General features: G+C 41.5%; 1 protein-coding gene across 1 annotated transcript in view; it reads right to left on the bottom strand.

Moving 5' to 3' along the window:
- PRKG1 (protein kinase cGMP-dependent 1) overlaps positions 1-14315 on the bottom strand; it is a 1334778-nt gene that overhangs the window by 49603 nt on the left and 1270860 nt on the right. The window contains exon 10 of the mRNA XM_027840670.1: positions 4221-4317. Coding sequence (XP_027696471.1) covers positions 4221-4317 — 97 coding nt within the window. The remainder of the gene's footprint in view (positions 1-4220; positions 4318-14315) is intronic.

Consider the following 14315-nt stretch of genomic DNA (forward strand, 5'->3'; position numbering starts at 1 on the left):
TATCTATCTATCTATCTATCTATCTATCTATCTATCTATCTATCTATTTTCAGTCTCTCCTCTGAGCTTTAGTCCCAAATCACCATTTGCCTACTAAACATTTCCAATTAGATGTTTCATAGGCATCTAAGTATCTGAAACTCAACAAGTTCCAATTGGAATTCATCATGTTTCTCCCTAAAATCTACCTTCTTCCTAGTCTATCTATTTATGTTGAGCGGACCACCAACCACCCAGTCGCCTAGCTCCTCAGTGTAAGAGTCATTGTTAGTCCTTCACTTATTCCAAATGTCCAATAAGTTGCCAAATCTTGCTGATTCCATTGTATCACCATTTCTGACACTTGTACTTTTCTATTTACTCCACCACAGCCCCCCTCATCCAGCCCCTCATCACCTCCAGCTTAGACGAGTCTAAGGTTCCCTCATTCATGCATCTAGTCTCTCTCCAGCCTCTCCTTCACAAAGCTGCCATGTTGATATCACCAAAGCCCAGGTGTGATCACCTCGCTGCCAAGCTGGAGTAATTTCGGTGGCTCCCCACTGCTCTTAGGATAAAACACAAAGTCCTCTGTTTAGCATTTTTAACCCTTTACTCCCCTTTGGACATCTCTTCACCTTCTTGCTGTCATGGAGAGACTTCTGTCCTGGGCCCCAGTGACTGGTCACTGCCTCTCATGGAACATTATTTCAGGAAAGTCCCAGCCACTAAGCTTACTTTGTTCTCTACTCTCTGGCTATCTCCTCCTTGCCAAATGCTTTGCCATGGAAAGACTTCTGTCCTGGGACTCAACTGCCCTGATTGGTGATTGTTTCTACCAGACGGCTATTTAAGGAAAGCCCTGCCCATCATACTTTGCCTCACTCCCCACTCTCCAGACTTCTCTTTCATCGTCTCATTCACCACCTTGTTGCTACATATTCTTCCTTCCTCCTCCCTCCTCAGTTTTGGAGCCGTGAACCACTGCTTTGCTTTTGCTGCTGGACGGGATGTCTCACTTTATCCCCCCAATGTCCCCTCTCACCATCCCTGTAACTCACTGGACCAAAGTGCCCCACCCTAGTCATCATTTCTTACAGGTATTTTCTCCAAAATTAAAAATGTAAACTCCTTGATGTCAGGAAATGTCTCGGTTTTGTCATTGTGTCCCCACTACCAAGTATGTGTTGTTTGCTGTTCTGTCATGTCTGACTCTTTGTGACCTCTTGGAGTTTTCTTGGCAAAGATACTGGAGTGGTTTCACATTTACTTCTCCAGCTGAATTTACAGATGAGGAAACTGAGGCAAACAAGGTTAAGTGACTTGCCCAGGGTCACACAATAAGTATTTGAGGCTCTATTTGAACTCAGGTCTTCCTGACTTTATCTACTGAACCACCTAGCTGCCTCATGAGCCAAGTATAGCACCTGGTATATAATAATGACTTAAAAAGAAACTTGTGCTTTATCAATACACGATCAGACCACCTCCTCTTAATAACTGCTTATGGGATGGATGAATATTTATAGCTCATAATAAAAGCTGAATATTTGAAAAATAAATCCGACACTAAATCTCCTCTAAATAATAACTGTTGTTTAGTACTTAAAGTGTTGCAAAGAGCTTTACAGAGATGATTTTGTTTGAGCTTCACAAAACCTCTGAGAGATAGATTCTACCAATGTTATTATCCTCATTGTACAGAGAAGGAAATTGAGACTCAGAAAGGTGAAAAATGAGAAGAGGGAATTGAAACTCAGACTTCCAGGCCTCTTACTGTATTGAAGAAGCCATGCTGCCTCTTGAGGGTGGCATTACAACGATGATGATTATTATCCATATTTAAAAATAAGAAAATTGACCCACAGGGAGAATGGGTGACTTGTCATGGGTCCCATAGTTAATGAGAGTCAGAGGAAAGATTGGGACCTATTTCCTGTCTCTCAGTCTAGTGCTCTGCCCAGTGCACCATCTCTCTGAAGGCATTTTCCATACAACAGTTCAATGAAAAACAAACCTTGAGAAGTCCGCAGAATTCAAAAGCAGTAATTCTAGTAAATCTACTTAGATTCATGATAGCAAATTTAACCTTGAAGCTAGAAATGTTACAGGAGAATTGTCAAGCATTTTGCACAGAGCTAAGGGAGTGTTTTGATGTCAACACGCACACAGACACAGACACAGACACACAGACACACACACAGACGCACACAGACACACGGACACACACACAGACAGACACACACACAGACACAGACACACAGACACACACACACACACTGCATTTGGCATTGAGCACCTGGATTTCAATACCACCTCTGACTTTTACTACTTAACCAAGTGACCTTGACAATTCACTTCCCTTCTGATCCTCAGTTGCCTCATCTATTAAATGAGAAAAGACAGCCTCTGAAGTCCTGTCTATCTCTTAATTGGTGCTTTTCAATGTTACTTGAGTAGAACACTTCAGTTAAGATTTTGAGCCCTTGCCGCCTGGCTCTGTCTAAGACAGGTAGAGAACAGTTCATGGTCAGTGCTGCCCTCAGGGACCAAGGCTCAAAATAGCTCATGACTCCTAGCTTTGAGGCAAAGGGGTTCCTCCATCCTTCCAAAAGCAGGAACTCTGTTTACTGCACTGTACAACAAGTCACAGGCAGGCCCAACACACTGTACTGGTATCGAATGTCAGGGTCTTCTCTGGCCTCAGCAGGGAGAGGAAAATGAATCTTGGCTTTCAAATGGAGTCTAGTAGCTTTCATGGCCCTGGTACGACCGGCAACTCCTAGAATTTTATTTTTGCCTTAGTTAAAGTAGTAGGTGCCAGTTACTTATATCATAGCCTAAGAAATTTAAAATACATCATAACTTATGCTCTCATGCAGTTTATGGTCCATTCATGCTTTTCTTTCCATTAAAAAAATCTATTTCTTATCATCAACCATGATAAATAATGTTTACGCTTGGTGGTATAGTAGCTGTAAATATATACATATTTTTTTCATAAGCACTGAGACCACATACTTAAAACTGTCAAATTCAAAGGTCGTGAAATCATTGGAGCTGCAGCTGGAGGGGACCTTGATATTCTAGTCTGAGTTTGTTATTTTTTTTTTTTCAATAGGTAATGAAAACCCAGTGAGGGAAAGTGACCTGTCCATAGTCATGTGGGTAACGAGTAGCAGAGCTGGGATGGTAGTACAGGTCTACCAACTCCAAATGTAGAGCTCTTTCTTTGTTCAAAGGTTATCTGACGGTGATGAGAAAAGAATAGGAGCCCTGTTTGTAAAATCGGAAGGGCCCCTTGGAGATCATCCAGTCCAAGTTCTTCCTTTTCCAGGGAATGAAGCTGAGATGCAAAGAGGACAAGAGAATGGCTCCGTCAGACAGATAATGACCTAAGTCATCCCACTTGTGCGATTTCCAATGCATCTGGTCTACCAAGAGGACATTGTGACATTTTTATAGCTAGCAAATCCTGGATCAAGAACTGGAAGGGACCTCGAGCCCGTGGAGTGAGTTCTTAAAGGAATGACAACCTGTAGCAGGCTCTTCCTTCCTTAGCGTTACAATGATGCTGAATTTCAAACAGTATTATCTGACACAACTTATCCCTTCATTTGGTGAGACAGTAATTGCCAAGCACTTAGCTCAGTGCCTGGAACAGAGTAATCGCTATATAAAAGTTAGCTCTCCTTGGTTCTTGTTATGAAAACAATGGCTAGCATTCCAAAGGTACTTTGAGGTTGACAAAGCGTTTTAATAAGTTAGTATTTTCACAGCACTTTAAGATTTGCACTGAGCTTGACCAATATTATCTCATTTTCTCATCACATCAACTCATACTTAACTCATACTTAACAGAGGGGGAAACTGAGGTAGTACCTGTCAGAATTTCCTAAGCATAGGAAAACTTTAAAACAAACAAACAAAATAAACAAACAAAAACTAGTCAAGTCCCCTTTTCAAGCAACTTGTTTCACTTTTTATTAAGAAGTAGGAAGTCCTGAAAGTTACTCAGATGTTCTTTCATTTTAAACGTTTCTAATGTAAATCTGCCTCCCTGAGCTATCGCAAACTTGCTGGTTTGAGCGGACAGGACCCAGCGCAAGGAAGGAACCATATTGAAGGTGGCCAGCCGAGAGCTTTTATTTAAACAAAACAAAACAAGCAATGAAATAGCCTCCCCACCCCCCCAGCCCCAGCATAAGAAGTCAGAGAGCAAAGACCAGCAAGTCACCTACCAGCTCAACTCGTCCAAAACCTCCAACTCCCAGCGTGTCGATGATGTTGAAATCGGACAGCTTCAGGTTTGCGAAGAATGCCCCTTCGGCTTCATATCTGGATTTTTTGATGCGAAAAAATGGAAATTTCTTAGAGGTGCAAACATGAGTGCCCCGGACAGAAGTACCTGAATGACGTGACTGGAGGACAGGGTTTACCTGTTTCAATTCCATCTCGTCTCTTTAGAGCCCACCTTTGCTCACACTCATTGCTTATTTGGTCCCCTTCAAGAAGAATGGCCTTTTTGGGCTTTTCAAAGTAACAAAGGACAAATCACCCCCAATGCATCAGTCATGCACCTGTCCTCACCTCCAGGTCTCAAGTGAAAGTTACAACTTGACATTTTCTCCCAGCCTTGCTTTTCTTTTGTTACTTTCTCTCTCTTTCCCCGCCTTGCCCTTCAGGATTTGGGATGAGGGAGTCTTTCAGGAGTTTCCCTTTTCCACAGGTTGGTAATAGCTTCTATAAATTTTGAAATCCCTGAGTCTCTAAAGAGAAATCATAGCCAGGTTCTCTGAAATCAGATCCTCAAAACTGTGGGTTGAGGTACAAATGACCGCGAAGGATGACTTCAAAAGCATATTAGGATTCCAAAAAATAAACAAAAAATAAAGACCAACTGTCTTCTCTTCTCTCTGGTTTTAATCCTTGTTCAGAGACGATGCTCCTAGGCAAGTGAACCCGGTATAATGGCTAGCTTCTTATCTAGATGGTGCACGGACCAATGGACTTGTGCATTTCAAAGCTCGCCTGGCAAACATGCACCTTAGGCTCATGTAAATGACAGAAAAAGCTTCCCATGGTCTTACCAGTGAATGTGAGCTTCCTAAAATATCTGCTTGCTGGAGGCTCTGGTATTTTTAGAAAGGATAGGAAGGCATATGGATGAAGGGGATCCTCCCACTTATTGAAGCCAGGGCAGGGAGGCTTTTAGCTGCCTCACAAGACAGATAGCTTTTCACAGTCCGATATAACCTATGCCCTTCAGTCCCTGGAGGATTTACTACTGAACAGACTTTGAAGGGGCCATTGAGAGCTCACATTTCTAGAATATATTAGGATTTTTGAAGAACTTCCCTTATCGTGATTTCATGAGGAAAGGAATATACATAGTATTGCGCCCTGTTTATAGATGAGGAAAACAGAGAGCAGAAGTGACTTTCCTAAGGTTAGGATTGGGATTAAAATCTTGACTCCAGATCCTTTAGGCTAATCCTGACAAAATACTGAGCAGGAACAACTCCTGAGAAGACTCAATTGGCTTTTTCAGTTTCTAAATCCTAACCATCATTGTACATTTACATTGATCCCTCTGAGGTTTGATCCTCAGAATATCCCTGTGACTGTAGTTTTGGAAATCAAGCACTCTCTTACTTTGAGAGGATAAAATGGCAGCACTCAGTTCAACGGGAGAGGTAGACAGGTAGAACAAGGATTACTATTGCCATTTTACAGAGGATGAAATGAAGGCTAGAGGTTAGAGGAAATTGCACAGGGTCATATAATCGGTCAGTGTCAGACGTAGACCTTGAGCCCTGGTGTCTCTTACCTCCGGGTCAATAACCAGTAACATACATGAATGCACATTTTCACCTTTATGGCCACCTCCCTTTATAAGGAAGTCAAGCACCTGGTCTAGTAGAGGGCATCCCAGAATACAACAATTTGGGAATGTTGGTTTTGACTGGCCAGTGAGCTAGTAACTCCTTCTTTGCATGCCAACTCCTTCATTTTATAGAAAGGGAAACTGAGGTCCACAAGGGAAGTGAATAACACCCACATGGGCAGGTTTGGCTTTGCCCTGGGTAATGACTAGGCCTGTCCTCTTGACAGCAAAGTTTAGAGGCTTACGTTCTTGCTTGGACAATAATATCTGACCACTTGTAGTATGAGGGGATTACTTTGCAGTGATGGAATCTAAGCGACAAATGGACATTTCTGACATTCCAGCTGACTCTGTCGTTTTGGAAAACTACAGGCTCTCTCACTTTAAACAGGAAAAATAATGGCAACATTAAGTTAAACAGATGCATGTGAAAACAAGTTGCGGACATTCAAGGACTCTCCCTGCCCTGGACAACATGCATGCAATCAGGAATTTCCTGGATGCCTGGAGACACAGATCTTTATTGGCAGTGATGTTGAATATTCATCCTGTATGTTTACTGGGATGTATCCTGCCTTGAAGATGATATTAACTCTGATGAGAAAAGACTGGAGGAATGAATTCACACTTGCAGGTAAGTGGGCTGAGGGACAAGAGTGGTTTAATGTCAACATGGTACTATTGCAACGTAATGACACTTAGAAGAATGGAAAGAGCCAATTAGGACAATGGATAGAGTGCTAGGCCTGGAGTCAGGAAGACCTGAGTTCAAATCCAGCCTCAGACACTTACTAGCCATGTGACTCTGGAAAAGTCACTGAAACTCTATTTGCCTCATTTTCCTCAACTCTAAAACAGGATAAGAATACCACCGACCTCACAGGGTTTTGTGAGTATCAAATGCGAGAAGTGTTTATCATAGTGCCTGGCACATAGTAGGCACTATATAACTTATTTCCTTATTCTCTTCCCTTTTATGCAATGCTTTAAGGTTTGCAAAACACCTTAGAATATGACAGAGAGTGTCCTAGGGTTCTTTAAAGGAGGGAGGGATCACTGCTGGCTGGGGACGTCATGGAAGACTTCATGGAGAAGGTGGCCCATAGCTGGATCATTTGAGGGGGATTAAAAATTTTAACAAGAGGAATTGGGGGGATAGCACCATAGATAACTATAATCACCAATAAAAGTTACATTCTTCTCTTTATCATCTGCAGGAGGAAGGGGGCAGATATGAAAGAAATAGCACTAGAGAGAAAAGAGATAAACCTGGAACCTCATTGTAGTCTCAGTTTCTTACTCAATAAAAAAGGGATAATAATCGGGGAGGACTACATGAGCTAATGTATTTAAAGTGCTTTGCAAACCTCAAAATGTTATAGAAATCTTTGCCATTATTATAACGATTATGACAAATTGGAGTCAATCTTTCCCAATTTGGAGGCTCTTTTTCCAACTAGACTGCCTAAAAAGCAGCCAGGACCACAGACAGGGTTTTTTTTTTTTTTTAATCTCTTCTTCCCATACTCTCTGTGATGTGGAACACTTGCCACTTACTAGACATGCAGTCTTTGTCAAATCCCTTAGTTTCTCTGTGTTTTGGCTTCCTCATATACATAATGAAGGAGCAGATGACCTCTAAGGTCTCTTCCAGCTATTGACCTACTTAGGGAGGGGAGTGACCTTAATCCCACCTCCTTATTTTATAGAGCAGTAGGGTGACTTGCCCAAGGTCACCTGGCTAATAAGGAGTAGAGCTGACATTTGGACCCAGTTCTTCTGACTCCAAATCCAGAACATTTTCCATGTGATCCATCAGTCAATAAGCCTTTGTTAAGGGCTAATTATGTGTCAGGCACTGTGCTAAGTGCTGGAACCACTTAGCTAGAGTTCCTGGCTAATGAACTAACAGGATAACAGTCTCATGGCAATCAAGAAGGACAGTGGACAGAAGGCTGGCCTTGAGGTCAGGTACACAAAGGTTCAAATCTTGCTTTTAAAGCACAGTAGCTTTATGACCTTGGGCAAGTCACTTCAACTGTCAGTGACCGAGGAACCTCTTTGAGATTACAAGTCACAGACAAGTTTCTGATGGGCATCAGAAGAGGGAGTTTCCATCGTTCCCTACACTAATGGACCTGCATAGGTCTGCCCCCTGCACCCTAAAATAATTACACAGTGCTGACTGGCCTGGATCATAGCTTCTGCAGAGAACCAAAGGACATCCTGCCTCTTAAATGCCTCCTTTACTGATTTCAGGAAACAAGACTCTTTCCATTTGTATTCGGTCACAAAATTGGAGTCTGAAGAATTCTCCAAGACTCCATTGAGTGCAACCTGTTCTTAAAAAAATAATCCCCAAAGCAAGGCAGCCAATTGGTGCCTGCCAGTCTTTGTCTGAAGACATCCAGTGAGGGGGAAGCCATGACACCAGAGAAGAATAATTCCTTTGGGGCAGCCCATTTCACTTCTGGAGATTGTGAGTGGTTAGGAAGTATTGTTCTACCCTGGCAGCAAACCTAAACTTGTCTTTGAACCTTATATTCATCACCCCTAGTTCTTCTAGAGCCAACAAGAACAAGCCGCACGGCTCTTCCATCTTTTCCATGTGATAGCCCCCTCCAACTCTTGAAGAGAGCTGTCATGGCATTCCCTGCCCACCCCCAAGTCTTTCCAGGCTTTCTCCTCTCCTTCAGTCATATCCCTCATTACCTGTCTTCATGGGAGGGAGTCTCCTTTTAGTGAGTTCATGGATCGTGGGGTGTTAAAGGAGGCTCAGGATCATAAAAGTTTTTATAGTAAAGAAAAAGTAGTCCTCACGTTACCGTTCCTCCTGCTCTGTTAAAAAGCCACAATTAAGGGCCAATGGGGCAAGAGGGAACTGTGCCTCTCGCCTCACACCAGGCTACTCTTAATCTTATCCAGTCAGCTAGCTGTCTGTTCCAATAGTCTTCCAGAGACACCAGGACGATGGACTTCTTTATATTTTCCACATCTAAAGCTCCCTGCCGTGTGTCACTTTAGGGCTCATCTGTTCTTGGAAATAGTTGTCTCTCCCATCAGCACAATGTTTTAATGTTTCCTAAGGGGGAAAAACTCACAATAGGACTATGAGTTTGTATTTCAAACTCCATCTGGTAGAGGCATCAGGCACATCAGTGGATGAAGTCAAGAAGAACAGGGTGGAAATCCTTCCTTTGACACTTACTAGATTTGTGACCCTGAGCAAGTTACTTTTCCTAACATCAGCTTTTCCGTCTGTAAAATAGGGATAATCATAGCACCCACCTCAGAGTGGCTGTGAGGATCAAATGAAGCTTATATATAAAAAGCACTTTGTAATCCTTAAAATGCTTTATAATTGTGATATACTTTATGACTGGAGCAAGGTTTAGCTCTTGACCACCAACAATGGTACACAATGATTTTCAGTTAGCTAGGTAGTTTCTGCTCTGTAGGAATCATGTAACAACAAGTGAAAAATCATGATTTTGGGGTAAGTGTGCTACTGTCTCCTGGTTCTCCTACACATCTGACCACTCCTTCTCAGTCTCCTTTCTGGAATCATCATCTCTGCCCTACTACCTTACTGGGGGTGTCCCTCATTATTACACCTTGGGCTTGCTTCTTTTCTCTCTCTGAGCTCTTTCACTTAGTGATCTCATCAGCTCCATTGGTTTTAATTCTCATCTTTATGCAGATGATTCCCAGACTCAGTCCTACTTTCCTGAACTCTATACCCACATTTCCAACTTCTGATTAGACATTTTATACTGGATATTCCTAGGTATCTCAAAGTTAATGTGAGAGCTCATTGCCTTTTCCCTAAAAGATAGAATCATCCAAAGTTCTCTATTACTGTTAATTACATCACCCCCTTCTTTTCTCCCAGGCTTACAACCTCAGTATCATTCTGGACTGCCCTCTTTCACTCCCTGAATACATCCAATAAGTTACCAAAACTTACTATTTCTACCTTCAGAACATTTTTCTCATCCTATTCTCTGTACCCACACAGGTGCCATCCCATTTTAGGCACTCATCAGGTTTTTGTTTTTTTGTTTTCTTTCCTGGACTATTACAATAGCCTCCTAACTTCAAAGGACTCCAGTCCATCTTTGATATGACATCCAAAAGGATTTGCCTAAGTTGCAGGTCTGACTATCTTAGTCCATTACTCAATAAACTGCATTATAGTCTCCAAGTTCCTTTACAATAAGATACAAACTCTTTTGTTTGACTTTTAAGGTCTTTTAAAACTTGGCTTCAATTGGTTTCCCAGCCTTATTAGATAGATAGATAGATGGATGGTTGGATGAATGTATGGATAGATGGATAAATAGAGAGGGCATTGATTAAGTACCTACTATGTGCCAGGCACTGTGCTATGAACCAAGGATACAAAACCAACCAAGTTAGACAATCTATTCCCTCAAGGAAGTTATAGTCTAATAGAGGGAAGAACACATGAAGAAGGGAAACTGGAAAACTGGAGGTGGAGGTGAGCATAGAAGCATGGTATAGGCTGTGCTGGGATGTGGCGTCAAGGGCTGATCCCGACAAGATGAGGCAACAGCTGACCTATCAGAGGCAAAGGACCAAGGGTGGAGTCCAAATGGTCAGTTATCACTCCCTTTCATCTACTTTACTATTGGTCTAAACCAACTGGCCCTCTTACTGTCCCTCCTACGGAGCAGGTCATTTCCCCTCTCCATGGCTTTGCACTAGCTGTGCCCTCTCTTTGGAATACACTCTTCCCCTTCTCTTCATTTCTTAGAATCCTGTTTCCTTCAAGACTCAGTTCAAACATCACAGCCTGAGCAGCTGGCATCCTCCCCACCCCCAAATGACCTTGGATCCACTTTGTACATATTTGTGTGCTTACGTGCAATTGCTTTCTATAGAATGTAAATTCAATGAGGGCAAGGATGGGTTTACTTTTGTCTGTATCTTCAGAGCTTAGCACAGTGCCTGTAACACAGCCAGAATTTCATAATTGTGTGTTGACCAAATACAGATGGGAGCATCAGAGCTGCATTCTTGGTTCTTCTGCCAATGACATGCCCTCTCCTTGTACTTAATAGATGTTTAATAAATACCTTTACAACTGAATTCCAGGAATAATTTTCCATTACTGCCTTATGTCTTATGGATCATAAAGTTCAGATCTTGAAGGGTGTTTAGAGGACATTTAGACTCATCTCATTTTAAAGCAGAGAAAAATAGTACCCAGTGGAATGAAATGACCTGTACAAGGTCACACAGCTTATATGGAGCAGAGATTCAAACCCTTTTGGCCTACCTCAGACTGTCAGTCAACAACATTTATTAAGCACCTACTATGAGCCAGCACTGTGCTAAGCACTGGGGATACAAAAAGAGGTAAAGACAGTTCCTGCCCTCAAGGAGCTCACAATTGATATGGATCCCAACTCCTAGTGCTCTCCCTCCTGAGCTCCCTTATATTTAACTGCTGTGCATTTATTTGTATGTATTCACTTGATATTTATACTTTATATGTTTGTATATGTGCTTATCTCCCCCATTATAATGTAAGTTCCTGGAAGGCAGAATTTGTTCCCTTCTTTGTATTGGCAGCCTTAAAGTCTAGCATGCCAAATGGCACATGATAGGAGCATAATCAATAGTTGTTCATTGATTGACTTCCAGATGTTGCCTACTTATGTTAAGCAAAGTGAATCCATGAGCTAATGATCTGTGTGATTTTGGCCAAATCTCAACTGTTCAAAGTATTCGGGTAACTGCTTATTTCAGTTGGAGCATGAAGCTGAAGAGTTTCATACTTCTACAGAGAGATGCTCCATTTCACAGACGCCAAACAGTTCTAGGGAGGCTGGGGTCAGGCACAAAATGAGTCTACCCAAGCCTTGCCCTATTGGTGTCCTTGGGGGCTATGAAAGCGAGACTGCTTTAGGTAATACTTAGTCTTTTCCAGGGCCATCTGGTATCCCCATTAACTGGGCTCACTTGAGTTTTACTCACAGAATTCAGGGCCATAGCAGTTTATGACATATTGAGATTCAGATGTATTGAATAAAAAGAATACCAGACCCAAGTGACCTGAACCCAATAAACAAAATGCTAAGATATTAGATTTAGAGCTGGAAGAGTCTTTACAGGGACCTGAGGCACAGACAGGCTCACAGCATGTAAGTGGATAAGTCAGCAATCAAACCGGTCTTTCCTGATTCCACATCCATTGCTCTAGGCACTGATCTCCCCAGCTGCCTTGGTCTAAGATCGGACAATGGAAGTCATGATCATGAGCCACACTGGTAGTTAAGAGCATATCATTTTAGCTTAAATTATCCTGAGACTAGTATCATTTTTTACTGTGTTTCATTTGTGGATGCAGGGGACCATCTCTCTCATCCTCCCTTGAATCCCTGCAAATGTGTGCAGTTTAATAATTCTTCTGCTGACTATTCTAAGTGTGACTTCACCATAATTAATCTTTGAAATGGAACTCATTAGATCAACCCCCTCCCTCAAATCTGTCCTTCCTCTAACCTTCCCTTCTGGTGTGGACACTTCCACATTCCTCCGCCTCTTGATTTGCCCTCCCCCCATCCAATCAATTGCCAAATCTCAATTTTACCTCCATAAGCTCTCTCACATTCATTCTTTTCTCTTAACTCCTGTGACCTCTACTATAGCTCAGGCTCTCTTCACCACTCACCTGGACTACAGGTAGTGTCTTCTACTTGCACTCTCGCCTCCATTTTCTGCCATCTCCAACCATCTCTCCTGCAGCTGCCAAACTGGAATTCTTAAGTACAAATCTAGTTATGCCACCCTCCCACTGAAAAATCTTCAGTAGTTCCCTATGACTCCTCATCATGACATTTAAAGTCCACCCAAATCTGGCTTCCACCTGTCTCTTCAGCTTTTTATTTGATAACTCTCTATTCTGGTCAAACTGCTCACCTAGGTGTTCTATGTACATGGCATTTATCCTCCACTTCCACATTCTTCTATAGGTGATTTCCCCATCATTAGAATTCACTCTTTCCTCATCTCTACCTCTCAGGTTCCCCAGCCTCCTTTAAAGCACAGTTCAACTGCTACCTCCCAAAGGAGACCTTTCCTGACCCCATCTGCATCCCCTAGTCATTAGTTTTCTCTCTCTCTTGAAAACACTTTGTATATACTTTATACTTATCCATCTGCGTCCAGGTTATATCCTTCCCTCCCCCAGGAAAATGTAAACTCCTTGAGGGCAGAGATCATCTATCATTTTGTTTCTTTGTTTCTGCCATGCCAAGCATGGTGTTTTGTCCATAGTAGGTAACTGACAGGTGTTTGTTGATTTAAATTGAATTGAATTTATATTGAAATTGTCTAAATTAGCTAAGGCCAGACAGTCAATGAAAAGTCATTTTTCTTAAACAGGATCAATATGGATCCTTTATTTATTTAGAATCAATGATGATTAAATAGTTTAGAGTTAACATTTTTGGAGTCCAGCTATTTCATGATGAAATGATTGTGCTTTCCAAAATTAAAATTGAGTTCAAATACCTAGACAACAAAGGAGAAAAACAAACAAAAAACCCTTCATCTCAAGGGGACCTCAATTCTAAGAAAACTAAAAAAAAACCAGTGGAATATTTCTGCTTCTGATAACTGTAAATAAAAAAACACATTGGTGCCATCCACGCTACGCCTTGTCAGTATTAGCAGCAACATAAGAAATACATAAGTTTTAGAGTAGTTTAATAAAACAAGAGCCTGGGCTGTTTTGTAAACATTTCATTTTGTCAGTTTTCCCAGAGTATGCAATATCTTTTTCAGGGATTGAAGATAACCTTATTTCTGAGACCCTATTTCAGAATCACAGTTTTCTGGAGAAATTGACTAGTTTTTGTGTTTTTGTTATTTTTTTTTAAATAGCATCCTGGTTATGAAATAATTCCATTTATTTTTCAAACACCTTCCCTGGAAGAGAAGCAGCCAAGAGGAAAACTCAAAAAAAATTTGAATTTCTATCCTTGGCTGAATGCTAAGAAGGCTAACTTTTGAATTTAGAATATGCCTTTATTCTGAGCATCCAAAGTTATTCTCACATTCAATTTATTCTTTTAGATCCCCTGTGAGAATAAGAAGGAAATGATTTTCATCCCCATTTTATAATCAAGGAAACTGAAGCATAAAGCAATGTGTGATTAAAGGATAAAGAACTCAAATATGGGCTTCCCAGTCAGGTCAGAGACTGACTCTTCCTCACCCCGTACTTTTATTAGAATCTCTTCTTTACTTATTTTCATGCATTCATTTTCTCATTTAGTTTAATGAAAGAATTATGGTTGAGAGGCAGTGTCACATAACAGATAGGAAGCCGGCCTCAAGGTCAGGAAGTTAGGATGGATGGATAGATGGATAAATGGACAGATCAATAGATATATGGATGAAAGGATAGATGGATAGG

Source organism: Vombatus ursinus, unplaced genomic scaffold, assembly GCF_900497805.2.
Source record: "Vombatus ursinus unplaced genomic scaffold, bare-nosed wombat genome assembly UNPS02014847.1, whole genome shotgun sequence".
In the NCBI taxonomy this organism is placed as follows: Eukaryota; Metazoa; Chordata; class Mammalia; order Diprotodontia; family Vombatidae; genus Vombatus; species Vombatus ursinus.